We start from the raw sequence: 14,835 nt of genomic DNA on the forward strand, positions 1-14,835 counted from the left end.
AGCAATCCGCAGTGTGCAGTGCTGTTCCAAGGAAAGTGGGACACTGTTAGGGTCTCACTTGTCCTGTCTCGCCTGCTTACCCCATAATGGGACATAAATGAAAGCTTAGCCGACACTTTCCCTTGGCTCAGCTTACTACAATCATGCCCACCTTATTCTCCAATGTTTTCTTGTCTGTCACATGAGGATAACAACAGTCTCCCAAGGTCGGAGGAAGGGGTAGGTGAAAGAGGTTGACACACGAGCCACTGGGCAGAGTCACAAAGAGAGCGTATGGTAACATGTCTGCCCTCAGCTTTTCCAACTGCTGACTGTGACAGTGATCAGAAAGCCACTTTCAATTGGATCTTGGCTTTCAGATACAGTTACATTCCAACTTGGACAATAACAAAAGTGAGAGCAGGTGATGTATGGTGACCACTTCAAGGAAGATAGGTGTCACTGCACACACCCATGGGCATTGACACCTGATTGCAGCCCACTATCTTCAGTCACACTGCCATTGCTGCTATGGGTTCAGGAAGCAGGCGAGTCCTGCAGAGCTGGCCACTATGTCATGGAATGGGGAATGAAGAGGCACCAGCCCCTGATCAGGATGCCAAAGACCTGCTATCCTGCTGGCACTGAGTAATTCTGGGGGAGGAGGGATATGGTTTTCCAGTTGTATGCCTTTGGTCCATGTTCAGATTTCTGAATTTTTAGACATAATTCTTCCAGCTGTTTCCATGCTTCTGGGGAAAGATTTACCTGCAAGTCTTCCCCTTTCAGTTGGGAATTTATATCTTAGGTACCTCACACATCTGCTAAAGCTGTAGGCTGATTGAATCAACAAAGACGAGAAAGTACTCAGATATGCACCAGTGCACTGCAGCATTTCGGGCTTGGTACATGGCCAAGGCACAGAACTCTGTGGATGGAATGCAGCAAGGCAGTTCTTCCTTCCAGCAGCCCTGAGGCCCTGTCCCCGGTGACAGATACCAACACAGAGCACACAGATGGACACACTGTGTCTGCAGGGAACTCTGAAGTACTGGGAAGCTAATGCCAGGACCACCTTTGCAGGGGAGGGTAGAAACTGGACTACTGAGAAATAGATGTGGGCAGAGATTGTGTATATATTAAGAAGATTAAAAAATACATTCTTGAGCTTTTCTACCTTATCTGTCATAAATTCAAAAATCAAATGAATAACTATAGTTTAATTTTAAGCAGCTATAAATTAAAACTCTTTTCCTGTGAACATCTCCACAGTGCCTGTGGGGTCATGAGGAGTTTTACCCAGGCAGGGAGGGTTCTGGTGATTTAGGGATAGTGATAAAGAAACCAGCAAGGAGGGAGAGCTGGATGCCATAGAAGAGACTCAGACAACTTGAGTGAATCCAAGTGCAATCACCATGAGAGCTTAGTCACCACCGAGTACCTCACATGAGCTCCGTCTCACCACCCAGGCAGCACTCCACACGAGCCCCATCTTACCCTCTATTATTTGGTGTGAGCTTGGTCTCATCGCCCAGCATCCCATGTGAGTGCAGGCACACCCTCCAGCACTCCAAGTGTGCTTGCAGCCACATTGATAAATACCTGTCTATCTCCAGGTCTTATCACTACCTCAGGACATTGTAAAAGGCCATTCTACCCCAGGCCTCTCAGAAATGAAGATGGGAGATACACAGTCTGCTATTGCCAGTCTTCCTAAAAGGGACTGCTGAAAATCCTTTCAACAAGTCACATAGAGTGTTTCACCAACATTAAAATGCTGAAGGTGCTTGAGTCAGAGTTCCTGGCTGCTGTAGTTAAAAATCACACAGAGTGTTAACCGTGAAACTGCTCGTGCCATTAGCTGTTCAAATTCATCACTGTGTCTAAGTGCATCTGGTTTCATCTGGAGGCACAGGTCCGAACTGACATCTGTAGCTACAGATCTAAGTGCTGTAGTTCTGCACTGGTAGCTATGGATCTACATGCTGTAGTTCTGCACCTGTAGTTATGGATCTATGTGCTGTAGTTCTACATCTGTAGGCACAGATCTATGTGCTGTAGTTCTGCACCTGTAGCTATGGATTTATGTATTGTAGTTCTGTACCTGTAGCTACAGATCTCTGTGCTGCAGCTCTGCATCCATAGGTCATTATATTTGTGCCTTTAACTACATATCCATGTGCCTATAACTGACTTCTACTCAAGGATGACAAGGTTTGGTGTCACAGAGATGCCTCTCTTCTTCAGACCAGAAGGCAATATCCTTTTCTTGGTGGGGCTGGCACAGAGAAAGCCACTGTGGGGGCATAGACTGAAGTATACACATTTTCATGCTCTTGGCAGAGGGTAGAGGTCTCCTGGATCTTTTGGCTGTGTTCCTTTTAAAGCCCCTATGTTCACGTTACCACCCATAAACTCAGAACATCACTGCACTTCTTTTGGATCCTTTAGAGAAGAAATATGTTAAAACAAGGTCATTGGTATACACCCTAATCAAACAAGACTGTTGGCTATACACGGGCTGATGTCTAGGTGTCTTTCTTGGCATAGAGAAGCCAAGAGGAAAGAGCATATAATTCCCTTAGTTTAAGCACCTGGCTTAAATTATGTGTACTTCATTGCAGAAGCCTGAGTAGACCAGATACCCAGAGAATTACTGGTCCCTTTGGTGAGTCGGCATTTAGCATCACTGAATTATTCAGGAACTGGACACCCATTGCCCATGTGAAGGGAAGGTGCAGTGAGCTGCATATCTATCAGTGTGATGAAGGTGGGGGCTGTTTCTAGGGAGATCGGTTCTGCCCTGTTATAATTAACATGAGGCCCAGGAAGCCCACAATGGTCTGTTACTGTCCCCCAAACATCTGTGCCTTCAGAAGCACAGATAAAGCCATGTGTTCTGATACATGCATACCACTTTCTAAAGTGACTTCACTGCAAAATTGTGCCTATAGTGTGAGGTGCTGCCCAAATCCATACCTCTCCACAATGAGGCTCCCCTTCATGAGCATCCACTCCACATTTTCTCATCCATTGCACACTCGCATGAGAATTGTGTGCCCAGAGAGAGCTTTTACACAAATGGGGCCAGGCCGTGTTTGACATCCAGAAACCTACCTTTTTCATTTAGAAGTAAGACAGAGTACTATTGGGGAAATGAGGGCATGACTCAGGAGTGCAAAATCATCCTGTCTTCTGAGAGGTGGGTCACAAAATGCCAGCTCACCCATGCCTCCGAAGGCAGTGTGAAACCTGGCTGCCGGCCTGACCCTCCACAGCATACCCTACGCCACAAAGGGACATTTTTTTTCTGCCAAGTGCTGAGTAGTAAATATTTCCAGCCCTGAAGGCCACAGTGCCTGTCACAATGCTCCCCACAGTGCTCCAATCTGAGTAGAGCAGCTGCAGACACTGTAAGTCAGCAACAGGGGCTGACAGGGCTGTGGCCGGAAGCCTGACCTCAGCGCAGGTGGGGCCGCATGGGCTGCACTTGGCTGACCTGATCCTTGACCATGAGCCCCTTAGCGGCTGCCCATACCTCTCTCTCATTTCTGTCACCCCTCCATGCCACGGGAGGGCACCAGAGACCCGTGACAACTGCCATTAGAGTGGCCTGGGACAGTTGTAAGGCCAGGAACACCAAGCATCTAGAGGCGAAGCTCAGGCAAGGGAAGTTAAAAGTCCCCTGAGGCAACTCAATTATATGGCATGCTTGAAGACTTCTGGTTTTGAGGTTGAGCATAACTGGCATGGGGGAGGGGCCTGGGTCATAGTCATAGATAGTAGCCCTCTGGAGTGACACCCAGAGCTACATGAGCTTGAGAGACACAGGAGTGCTGGATTCCTGATGGCCTCAGTGGGTGGTGGAGAGAGATCTGCACTGAGCAGTGCCAGAACCCAGCTGGCTCTGGCCAGTCACCAGAGAACATGTTGGATAGTGGCTTGGCCCAGCCGCTCTTCTCTAGTTCCTCTCAGGCTCCTCTGCTCAGGAGGCCATTATTGTTCAAGACTCTCCCAGAACAGAGGGAGACTGAGGAAACACAGAGCCCATGTTGAGGTATGGCCTCAGAAAGGGCCTGACCCAGCTGGTGACCTCAAAGTTGCTAGGTTCCCTTCCCACAGGGCCAAATAAAATGACCTCCACAGCCATGCGGGCTGTGGGCCCCTCAGAGCAATGTCACCAGCAGGAGAGGGGCGAGATGGGAGCCCGTGGAGCATGGCAGGGACCATGATCTTATGTACAGCAACGCTTCCTGGTCTCCCCAACACAAACATCACGCAGCTGGAAGCCCGGTGCCAGCCCTCGCTGTTAGCCTTTGGAAGTCCTCAGACAAGACGACACTGTACAGCACAAGGACATCAGCAGCATCTCAGAGAATCAGCCTTCCCTGTCAGTGTCTCCTGCGGATTCCTTCCTAACTAACCACCGCGGTCCCACTTTGGCTGAGGCTGTGCCAAGTGGCAATGGTCACATGAGCTTCAAGATTCATAGTCAGGAAAGTAGCAGGAGAAGTGAGGGGTGGTGATTTATGACCTTCACAAGTTTCTGTGTGGACATAGGGAGATAGGGCTTCCGATGCGCCCAGAGCCTCCTCCACGGAAGCCACTGTCATCTCTGCAAGCGGCTATCTTGGGACAGGTAGTTAACGTGGAAACACTCTTGCAACATTGGAAGGAAGGTGCTTTGTATTACACGTAGGGACACTTGGGCTTTTCCTTGAATAGCCACCAGGATAAAGCCAGAAGCACGTTGGTGGATGTCAGATTAACATGTACCATTTCCTACACTGTTCAGCACAACTTGAGTCCATACGCCAACGGACCATCATGCCCAGGAACACTTGGGTCCCCGAGGCAGCCTCTGTGCTACACCTCCTATCTGGCCTGATGCTGAGTCCTTAATGTAGACAGGGTGGAAGATGGCTTTGACAGCAGTAGAAACTGCCCAAGGCCCTTCGCCACCCAGCACAACCTGTGACATGTGGTGTCCTGACAAGTGTACATTCTCTTCCTCTAGTGGCAGTGTCAGGGAGCCCCTTCCCCACATTTAGGCTGGTGATCTTCCCAACTCTAGACCCCCATGGCTACCCAAGCTGGACAATCAAAGCATTCAACTTTTCTGGCTACAGTGAGGGCTACCCTTGTTCCCTAGCAAGGGTTAGCTAATTAGAACACCCTTCTCTTCTAGCCCCAGCAATCTGGCCAATGAGAGCATTTGTGGTGCTTTGATTCAGGTATCCCCCATAAACTTAGGTGTTCTGGATGTTAGGTTCCCCAGCTGATGGCCATTGGAAATTAAAGCCTCCTGGAGGAAGTGTATTGTTGAGGGTGGGCTTATGGGTATTAAAGCCAGTTTCCCCATGCCAGTGTTTGGCACACCCTCCTGTTGCTGTGGTCCACCTTATGTTGGCCAGGGGGTGATGTCCACCCTCTGCTCATGCCATCATTTTCCCCTGCCATTGTGTAGCTTCCCTTCGAGCCTGTAAGCCAAAATAAACCTCTTTTTCCTACAAGCTGCTCTTGGTTGGGTGATTTCCACCAGCAATGCAAACCTGACTGCAACAGCATCCTTCTCCTCTTTTCCACAGACTCTTTGAGGCAGCTTCTCCCGTGGCCATTATCATCAGAATGCTGTGTGGGTGTAGTTGCTCCGCAGCCTCAGGACACCCATCAGGGAACACAAACAAGGGAACACACAGAGCTCATCCAGCCCCAGGGAAGGCCCCCTGTGTTAGTGCCTATGCTACCCACCCTCGTCTAAACCTGCGGCTGGCTTCACTATCCTTGCAACCAGATGAGCCTAAGTTACATGTGGGATTCCCAGGAGCCCCGTGAACACCCCAGATGTGGGGTGCTGGGGCCTCTGAGAAGGGGAAGCCAATGGGCAGAGTGAAGAGGTGTGGCTGTCCCTGCCTGACTCAGTGGAAGCTGAGAGATGGGTGATCCTGCCTCAGCCCAGAACCTTCCTAAGACAGTATTGGAGTCACCCACTGCCCAGGAGGAGCTCTATGGATGAAGAACAAGTGACAATGTGATGGGGCACCTTCGGTTGTGTTCTCAGGGAGCCCAGTGCCATTCACACAAACCCCTCTCCTGTCTCTCCCAGCTCTATGCTCATGAGGTACCTACCACAATGACCAGCAGGGCGGGGCCTACAAAGGCCCAGATGGCTCCACTCCCTAGCGATAGCCAGCAGCTGTGGAGGGAACAGGGCATTACTTCAGCACCATATCCCACACTCACCTCCGCCCCAGCCATCCTCAGGCAAAGCCTCAGCCCTGCCTGGTGCATGCCAGAGTGTGTTTGTTTAAACATTCACTCAGCTGTGGTTTATTGATTGGGCACCAGCTGTTTACTGACCACCCAAGAAAGGCCCACTGGCCTCCGCTTAGGCTCCACAGGTGACAAAGTTGAAGTCTTAGAGGAACAATGGGATCAAGAAATTTCCATGGTGAGCTGGAGATGCTCAGTGGGTAAAGTGCTTGCTGTGCAAGTTTGAGAACTGGAGCTCAGATCTCCGGAACCCTCTGAATGCCAGGTGTGGTGGTGCATGCTTGCAATCTCAGTATTCAGGAGGCATAGACCAAGGGAATCCCTGGGGCAGGATGGCCAGCTAAAGTAGTTCAAGTCAGTGAGCTCTGGGTTCAAGCAAGAGACCCTGCCTTGCAAATAAAGCGATGTGAAACCCTGGCCTCCACACGCACATGCAGATGTACAGGTATACATGTATGTGCCGTGTATACATGCACCCCCCACACACATATACAGACATGCATACCACACACATGCAAAAAATAAATTCCCATCACAAATCACCCACCACTGCCCTCTTCAGATATTGTGACACCCACTCTGCTGTGTCCAAGAACAGAGTGGGGGTTGTCTCTGGCAAAGTCTGGGAGGAGCCAGCCAGTGCCTATCCTGCACCCAAGCAAACTTGGGCAGAGGAGGGTTGTGGGAGGAGGATGCCTCCTAGCACTCTGCCCCATGGGAGGCTCGTCAATCACAGGGAAGCTCAGAGGGTTCAGGGTCACTTACTTGTCACTTGTCCCATAGCTGTCCATGGACAATGACATGGAAATGATGCAGATGAGAAGAGGGGATCCTGCAGAGAGGCAGAAGATGTCACATGGCCCACTCCTGCCCCCTTCTGTCTGTTAATGCATTTGCTCGTCTCATAGCTGTCATTCACTCTGCTGTGGCTGTGGGGCACAGAGCACCACTATGCACAAGGCCCCATGCAGGAAGCCAATAATCATACATGTTCATGTGTTCACATGCTTGTCCTCATCTGGTTATGCATGGGAAACAGGATTCTGTCACAGCACATGGCTTAGGGTTGGGTAGAGCTATGGTAACAGGAGGGGAAGCCTGGTAAGGTTTGTCTGGGCCACGGTTTGCAGCTGTGCCAAGGTGGCCCAGAGGGGCTCAACATCCCACACTACACAGGGTGACCCCCTGGCAGGATTACCCAGCCAGCTAAGAAATGTCTCTATAGCTACCAGGAAAAGGGAAGGTCCCACTGGCCATACTAGATTGTCACACCAGCAGTCTCCATGGGAACCATCCCTCTCCAAATCTACAGGGCCTAGGAGCTGGCTCCTTCCTGACCGGGAAGCATGTACCCTGTGACTGGCTCACTAGAATATCAACCCTCCTGACTACAGAAAATGATTGAAGGACAGGCACATGACCTATATGAACCAATAAGACTCCAACAGGGACTGCCCTTGAAACTGAAGAAAACAGCTCTCTGTTCTACTTAGGCAAGGATGGGAGGCAAGATGGGAGGGGCCTATGCAGCCTTCTTGGCAGCACAGGAGCTAGGGAAAAGCTCTGGTATATCTTTAACCCCATTACAGAAGCCCATGGATCAACCATACCTAAGGACCTTTTTGGTTTTGTGAGCTGTTCAAATCCCTTCATGCCTAAGCCAATTTGAGTTGCATTTCTGATATTTAAGACTGAATGTGACTAATTTAATGTGTTTAATGTTTTGCAAGAACATGTCAGACTCCTGGAGAGGTGGTTTAAAGGTCTAAGAACAAGGTAGGAAAATATGTAGACCAAAAAGCGAAAGAACAATATGTAGACTAGCAATTCCCAGCATGCTTGGTCTCCCTGCCAAGAAAGAACTCTAGGGTCAAACAGCTTTTAGAGACTGGCCAGTAGAGTGCCTTGGCCTCTCCTGGCACTTGGAAGCTTAAAGGATTGATATGCAAATGCCTCTGTGAGTCTCCAAGAGAAGATACAGATCAGTCATCCCCAGAGCTCAATCCTCCCCAGCTCAGCCAGCCATGCATGCATTTGTTCTGGAAACATAGCTATCCACTTCCCTGCTCACATCTGAACTTTGAGGCTGATTCCTCATGAATTATGAAAACTCTACACTTCTGACTGCTCAGCATCCTTTATAGGGTATGGGGGTTCAGAGTCATGCCCTCTGCTTGCTCTGCAGGGGTAAGGCTGAGCCTGTGAAGGGCAGATTCTGGATTTAACCCCTAAACCTCCTCTGACAGTGCTTAAAATAAATGAAGAAACTGCATTCCTGCAGTAAATAGGAGAGCAGAAAGATTGTGGGGCTCTTAGTAACCTCTGGTGTGTAGGCTTGGATGGTGCGGGGTGGCCTGCCCAACCCAGTGTCACTACACTTCAGCTTTCCAGCACCCCCCAGGAGAAGGCTGACGCTTCTTTCTGAATACCAGGATTAGTGTTTTGTTTTTAGGTTTGTGCTTTAAATGCAAAATGAGTTTAAAGTCAAACACACAAAACACTAGGGACCTCTGTAAGGGGCAACCAACATGGGAGGGCAATTCCTTGCTGTGGACTTGGGTCATTCTCGGCCTCCCTCCCCTACCTGTACCACTTGGACTTGGCCAGCCTCTTTTCCATGGTGTTTGGTAGGAATATTGGCAGTGGCTCTGTGATTTCTCCTGGATGCCCTCTGTGATGTGTACTGTACCTAGGTCCTGGAAGGTAGAAGGTGAATCTGTGCTGGTAAGCTCTTGCAGTTGTCCCAAATGACAAGACCACCTCTGATGTTGTATATGTATGGTGGGACAGGCTGACTCCAAGGCCATAACACCATTCTGTTATGACTGTTAAGCAGCCAGTAGGATGAAGAGAGCAAGCTACTATTGAGCAGACAGGTGAGGGATTACTTTTTTGGGGTGGGAGAAGCTTTGCTTCATTTCTCTAATTTGATTCCAGCTAGGAGTTAAGAAGACAATGTTCATTGGTTGGAGAATGAGGAAAGAGAAGAACATAAAGTGGGAAGAGCCAAGTCATTGGAGCAAATGACATCTCACTTCCTTCATAAGGTTGCTCTAGATCTGCTGTATAGCCACAAGGAGCTGTCTGATCCTCTCTGGACCTTTATGTTCTTGTTTAGGAAATGGAGACAACAGAGGACCCAGATGTGGTTATAGAAAGGACTACCTGGTGTCTGACACTAGTCCCTGCAATAAATGACTTCATGTCTCACTCAGATTTGCACCTATTCCCAACATTAACCTCATCTGAAACTATCCCCAAATCCAAGCAAACTTGTAAGCCTGGACCACCTGGAGCCCCTCTGGCCAGGTAACCATAGACATGTGTTCTCTGGGTCAAACTGTACTCCTCTTAGGAGCAAAGTGACCTTTCAGAGGGATCAGCTTGCTGCTGTCCCCAGCCTCTGCCTCCTGAGACACAGGCATATATGATGTAAGTCCACAGATAGCAGTTGCTGTGGCGTGTTGACCAGACCAGATGGTGGGCCCAAAAGGCTGCCCTGGAATTCACTAAGGCCACCTATCCTGTGTCTGCCATTGTCCCACCAAGAGATGGTGTGTGCCCCTCACCACGGGGCTACTCTTGGGACCACAAGTCTTATTCTGAACAATGAGGAGAGTAGAAGTGACCTAATTCTTAGTGGGCTGAGCACTGAATTTCTGGTAATGGCTCCAGGGAGCAAGTTCCCTACCAGTCTGGGCTCTGAATTTCCCACTACCACTGGCCCATTGTGGATATGTCTTACAAACAGAAAGTCAGCGTGTACTGTTTAAAACTGATGTGGGTGGGCAGCTGTTTGTGATCGTAGCATTACTTAGCAGAGCCTGGTTGCCACCTTCCTACCACTGTGGCACTGTGCATGCTCCCTGGAATAAAGATGAGGCTTCAGAGGAAGATGGGCTGGGAACAGACTGTGGTGGGATCTCATCCCAGATGAAAGGGACTCACAAGGAGGTCAAGTTGCAATAGAGAACAATAAAACTCATGACGTTTCTGCCCTTGTGCAGATTCCTGCCTACTGTATCAACTTGCAGGCACTCATGCTGTGCTTCATCTCCTCAGAGACAGATTCTGTTTATTGCACCTCCACACCTCTGTCTCCAGCTTCCCAGCCAGGGGACGAAGGTGACAAGGTGATGTCTCCCTGGGAGGTCTGCCTGCAGTGGCGCCTCTGCCCTGGGTCAGCTCTAGGAGCTCCCTCTTCATTAGGGACTGAGAGTGAGAGAGCTTTGCTACCTGCAAACTGTACTTAGGCCCAAAGCTAACCAGGCCTGCATGTAGTGAAGGACACAGTTCACAGGCTCCTGAGGAAAGTAATTAAGGGAAGACTGATAGAAAGATGGATGGAGGTGGTGGGTGTCAGAGCTGCCTGGTGCTCTATTTGCAGAGAGCTGATATCAGGACTGCAGATGTGAGCCTGCAGAGACTCTGTGTGTGTGTGTGTGTGTGTGTGTGTGTGTGTGTGTGTGTGTGTGTGTGTGTGGTGTGGTGTGTGTCTATGTGTCTCTGTGTGTGTGTGTGTATCCAAGGTCACTGGTTCTAGCCACACTGGGAAGCACAGCTATAGCCTCATTTTTCAAAAGGACCTTGCTATTTCATGTAAACACCCTCAGTGCTGAAATATTGGCAAGTGACTGATTTTTTCCCCATTGTCAAACAGGTCAAACAAAACTTCCCTTCAGGCTGGATGGAATAGGTTTTGATACTCTTGTACCCATCATATCATCCTCACACACCCATCATGGAAGTGACATGAACAGTCCTATTCATACTGGCTCTTCTCTGGCTACATGACTAGTTTCCACACAGGTAAATTGGCTATGCCAACATCTAGATCCTTCCTAGCTGAAGTCAGAAGTTGTAGAAATAATCTACCTTCCTGCTTGGGGAGTCAGGAGGACTGAAGGGTCAGGTCATATGTCATTAGCCTCAGTGAGTGGTGGAGAACAATGGATATTGACTTTGTGACCAAAGTATGGGAAAAAATCCATGGGGCTGCTCAGCCTGAGCAGTGAGGAGGGAGCAGGACCCACAGGATGGCAGGGTCGCCCTGTGAGGCAGCAGCAATCAGGAGGTGGCTGCTGCCTAGGTTCCTTTGTTCCATTCTCTTCAGGGAAGCCCAAGGGGTGTATATTTGCCTCCATTTCATTCTAAATAAGTGGCATTTGCCACCCGAAAGCACACAAAACAAATATGGTTAATCTGCCCCTGCCTAATAAAAGCTGTGAAAATTAACTCTATTTGTAGAAAAGCAGAAAAGAACAGCAGGTTCCTGATGCCTGGTCTGTGCTTTATAATAATTGCAAGAATTGCAGGTCCAGAACCTCAGCACAGCTCTGACAGGAAGCAGGGTCACTTGTGCTGCTGGGACTCCCCAAAAGGCAAGAGCGAGCAGAGCCGCAAGCCAGATCTGTGGTGAGGGTATCCGGGCAGAGGACCTGTGCTGCAACCTTCTCTGGTGAGCCCATGGGAGCATGCGGATGAGGGGGCATCCAGTTGGAGGACTTGGGGCACCGACAGATCACACCCAGTGAAAACACAGGAAAAAGAGATGAGAGGGCATCTAGATGATGGGATATTCACCGACTGCACCCAATTAGGTTATGAAAGCCATGAAGATGAGATGATGTCCAGACTGAGGCCCTAGAACCCTGAAGACTATACCCAGTGAGACTGTGGGAGACAAGTGGTTAAATGCTTTCAGAGTGCCTGTGAACTTTCCAAGGGTGTGTACCAGATTAAGGAAAACAGACACAAGAAAATCTCCAGAATCTTGTTAAGCAGAGAGTCAGGATCCTGGCCATGGTGTGAGTGAGGCTCCACCTCTCTTTGCCTTCTCTGTCCTGTTCCTAGGCCAGTGCTGCCGGCATTTCTCACCTGGGTTGGGAAGCTATATTCCACGTGAAACTGCTGATAGTTGGGCCCCCTTTTATTTCTGAGCCCCAGCCTTCAGTGTGTTCTTCTATACCACTGTGACAGGTGGAAAATGCCAGCCCTCTCTGCTGCAACCCCAGCCTGCTCTCAGGGACAAGCTGTGGGGGTCAAAATCTACAGTGAAGAACAGCATGTAACCACAACAGGTTGAGTACTGTCCTCACCCCATCCTCAACCTCCAGCAGGAATTGTCAGCTCAAGGCTCTGCTCCTGAGGGGTGACAACAGACCCACTCGCAGAAAAGCAGCTTCAAGTAGTCCAGCTCCTGAGCAATGAGCCAGCACACAAGAAACACTGAAGAGAGGACCAGGATCCGCATCCGGACTCCTACAACATCTCTTGTAAAACAGTGGCTCTTCATAGAAATTCCACAACATATCAAGACATCAGGAAATGTGGGCCATGCACAGAGGAGGGGAAAGCAGCAGAAAGTGCCTGCAAGAGGCTGAATGTCAGACTCCACCAAAGACAGCTTCAAAGCAGCCATTATAAATGTTCAAAGAACAAAGCTACCCAAGAGAACAGGAAGGAAAGTGTAATGATGTGGAGAATAGGAATTTGGAGATGGGGATTTTTTAAAGAGGAGACAAGGATCAAAGGGTTACTCTGGACCTGAGAGGGAGTGGATTGAAGAGGTCACTGATGGGATCAACAATGGCCACACAGCAAGAGGAATTTCAGTGGACTTTAACATGGTGAACTGATACAGATCGAGTGACCTGGAACAGAGAGGCAACAGGAAGGCAAGCAGGGTCCCTAGAGAAACTAGAAACTGTCACAATTCCAGGAGAGGACAGCAAAGCAGGAAAGTAACTGCAGACACTGTGGCTTTACCACATCTGATGAGAAGCCAGACGCTGGCAGAAAGTGAAACACACAGGGGCCATAGCCCAAACATGTCATAGTGAAAAGGCTGAAAGACAAAGGTAGAGAGCCTCCCAACTCAATGCCCCTGGCAGGAGGAAGGCTCACAGTGACAGACAATGCAGCCAGGAGCAAAACGAGGCACAAGGCTCCAAGAGGAAAAGAACTCCTGTCCAGCAAAGCCACCTTTCTGTTTGTTTGGATCTCATGTAGCCTAGGCTGGCCTCAAACTCACTGTGTAGCCAAGGATGACCTTGAGTTTCTGATCCTCTGCCTCAACCATACGTGCAGTGCCAGGGATTGAACACAGGGTTTTGTGCAGCTTAGTCAAGCATTCTACCAACTGAGCTATATTACCAGACCTTAACTACTTTTTAAAATAAGTTCAAAGACATCTCCTGAAAAAACTGAGAGTCAGCCCACCAGCACAGAAAAAGAGAGTTCTCCATGCTGAGAGCAAGTGTCCTGATGAACACACACTCAGGGAGAGAAAGAGAGAGAAGAGAGACATAGATATTCAGAGGCACATGTAACACACAGGCATGTACACATATATATATACACATACACAGGAAGACACACAGCTATACACACTAGCACCAACACAAAATTATTAGAAGAGACAGTAGAGATATGTTTTCATTTTTTTCTTTGGATTAAGTTAAAAGCAATACCATGAGATGACATTACGTAGCTGCATTACTAGGCCAATGACAGATAGAAATGTAGCAAGTTGCACAATTCCACTTCAGGGGTGGTGGGGGGTGGCACAGCTGCATTGGAGCACAGTGACAGATGGACACTCAGATCACAGGGAAGGACATGGATGGCCGGACACAGTGCACAAGAAAGTCCAGATGACAAATTCTGCAAACATGCATTCAATCTCCTTTTCCAGCTTCTTTTAGAGATGTGAGATGAAGTAAAGTACTATTACAGCAATGTGCTGTCTAGAGGGTCCATACACAGATATGTATGTAGCAATAACCACAGAAAGAGGAATAAAGTAATAGAGCTTCTTAAGAAGAACATTTCCACATTGTGTTGTAATTTAGTGCAATTATAAGGTAGATTTCAATATACTGAAATGCTCATAGTAAGCACTGGGCTAGCCATTAAGAAAACAACTCAAAAATATGGTGAAAATTCATTAAGAGAGTTAAAGTGTTGCAGAAGAAAATATTTGCTTAGTTCAAAAGAAAGCAAAAGAGGAGGAATATGGCTACAGAGCAGAATGACATAGAAGAGAGAAGGAAGTTACAGTGGTGAGTGTGAAAGATCCAATCCACAGGCAGAAATTGTCAACTGGATTACAAAAAACAAAATGACAAGATCCAGCTATGCCCTGGGCATAAGAAATACAGTTTACACACACAGGTAGATTGATCATAGCCAGCAACCAGGAGAGAGCTGGAGCAACAAGCCAACACCACGCAAAACAGACAAGAGCAAGGCTGGGATGTGGAGAACTGTTTTATAAAAAACAAAAACAAAAATGATGGTAACCACACAAATATAAACATATGCACACCCAACAACAGAGACCCAAAATCATGAAATAGATGCCAGCAGCATTGAAGGGAGAACAGGCAATGGATAAGGGGTGAGGTTAGAGCCTCACCTCAGTGCACAGAACCACTAGAGAAAAGAAGAGGGTAACAACGGACTTGACTGTCACCAGGAATCAGCCGGGCCTGAGAGACATGAAACCACACACCATCCAATAAGAAAACACACCTTCTTCCAAGGAGACAAAACAGCCAGGAAATAAACCGCACTGAATTC

General features: G+C 48.6%; 1 protein-coding gene across 1 annotated transcript in view; it reads right to left on the reverse strand.

The window, feature by feature from the left end:
- The window catches only part of Adgrd1 (adhesion G protein-coupled receptor D1), a 125,836-nt gene that overhangs the window by 9,833 nt on the left and 101,168 nt on the right, over positions 1 to 14,835 (reverse strand). The window contains exons 19-20 of the mRNA XM_045157019.1: positions 7,018 to 7,084; positions 6,109 to 6,175 (exon numbers count right to left, since the gene is read on the reverse strand). Of these exons, the coding sequence (XP_045012954.1) occupies positions 6,109 to 6,175; positions 7,018 to 7,084 (134 nt within the window). The remainder of the gene's footprint in view (positions 1 to 6,108; positions 6,176 to 7,017; positions 7,085 to 14,835) is intronic.

This window comes from Jaculus jaculus, chromosome 8, assembly GCF_020740685.1.
Source record: "Jaculus jaculus isolate mJacJac1 chromosome 8, mJacJac1.mat.Y.cur, whole genome shotgun sequence".
NCBI classification, from domain to species: domain Eukaryota; kingdom Metazoa; phylum Chordata; class Mammalia; order Rodentia; family Dipodidae; genus Jaculus; species Jaculus jaculus.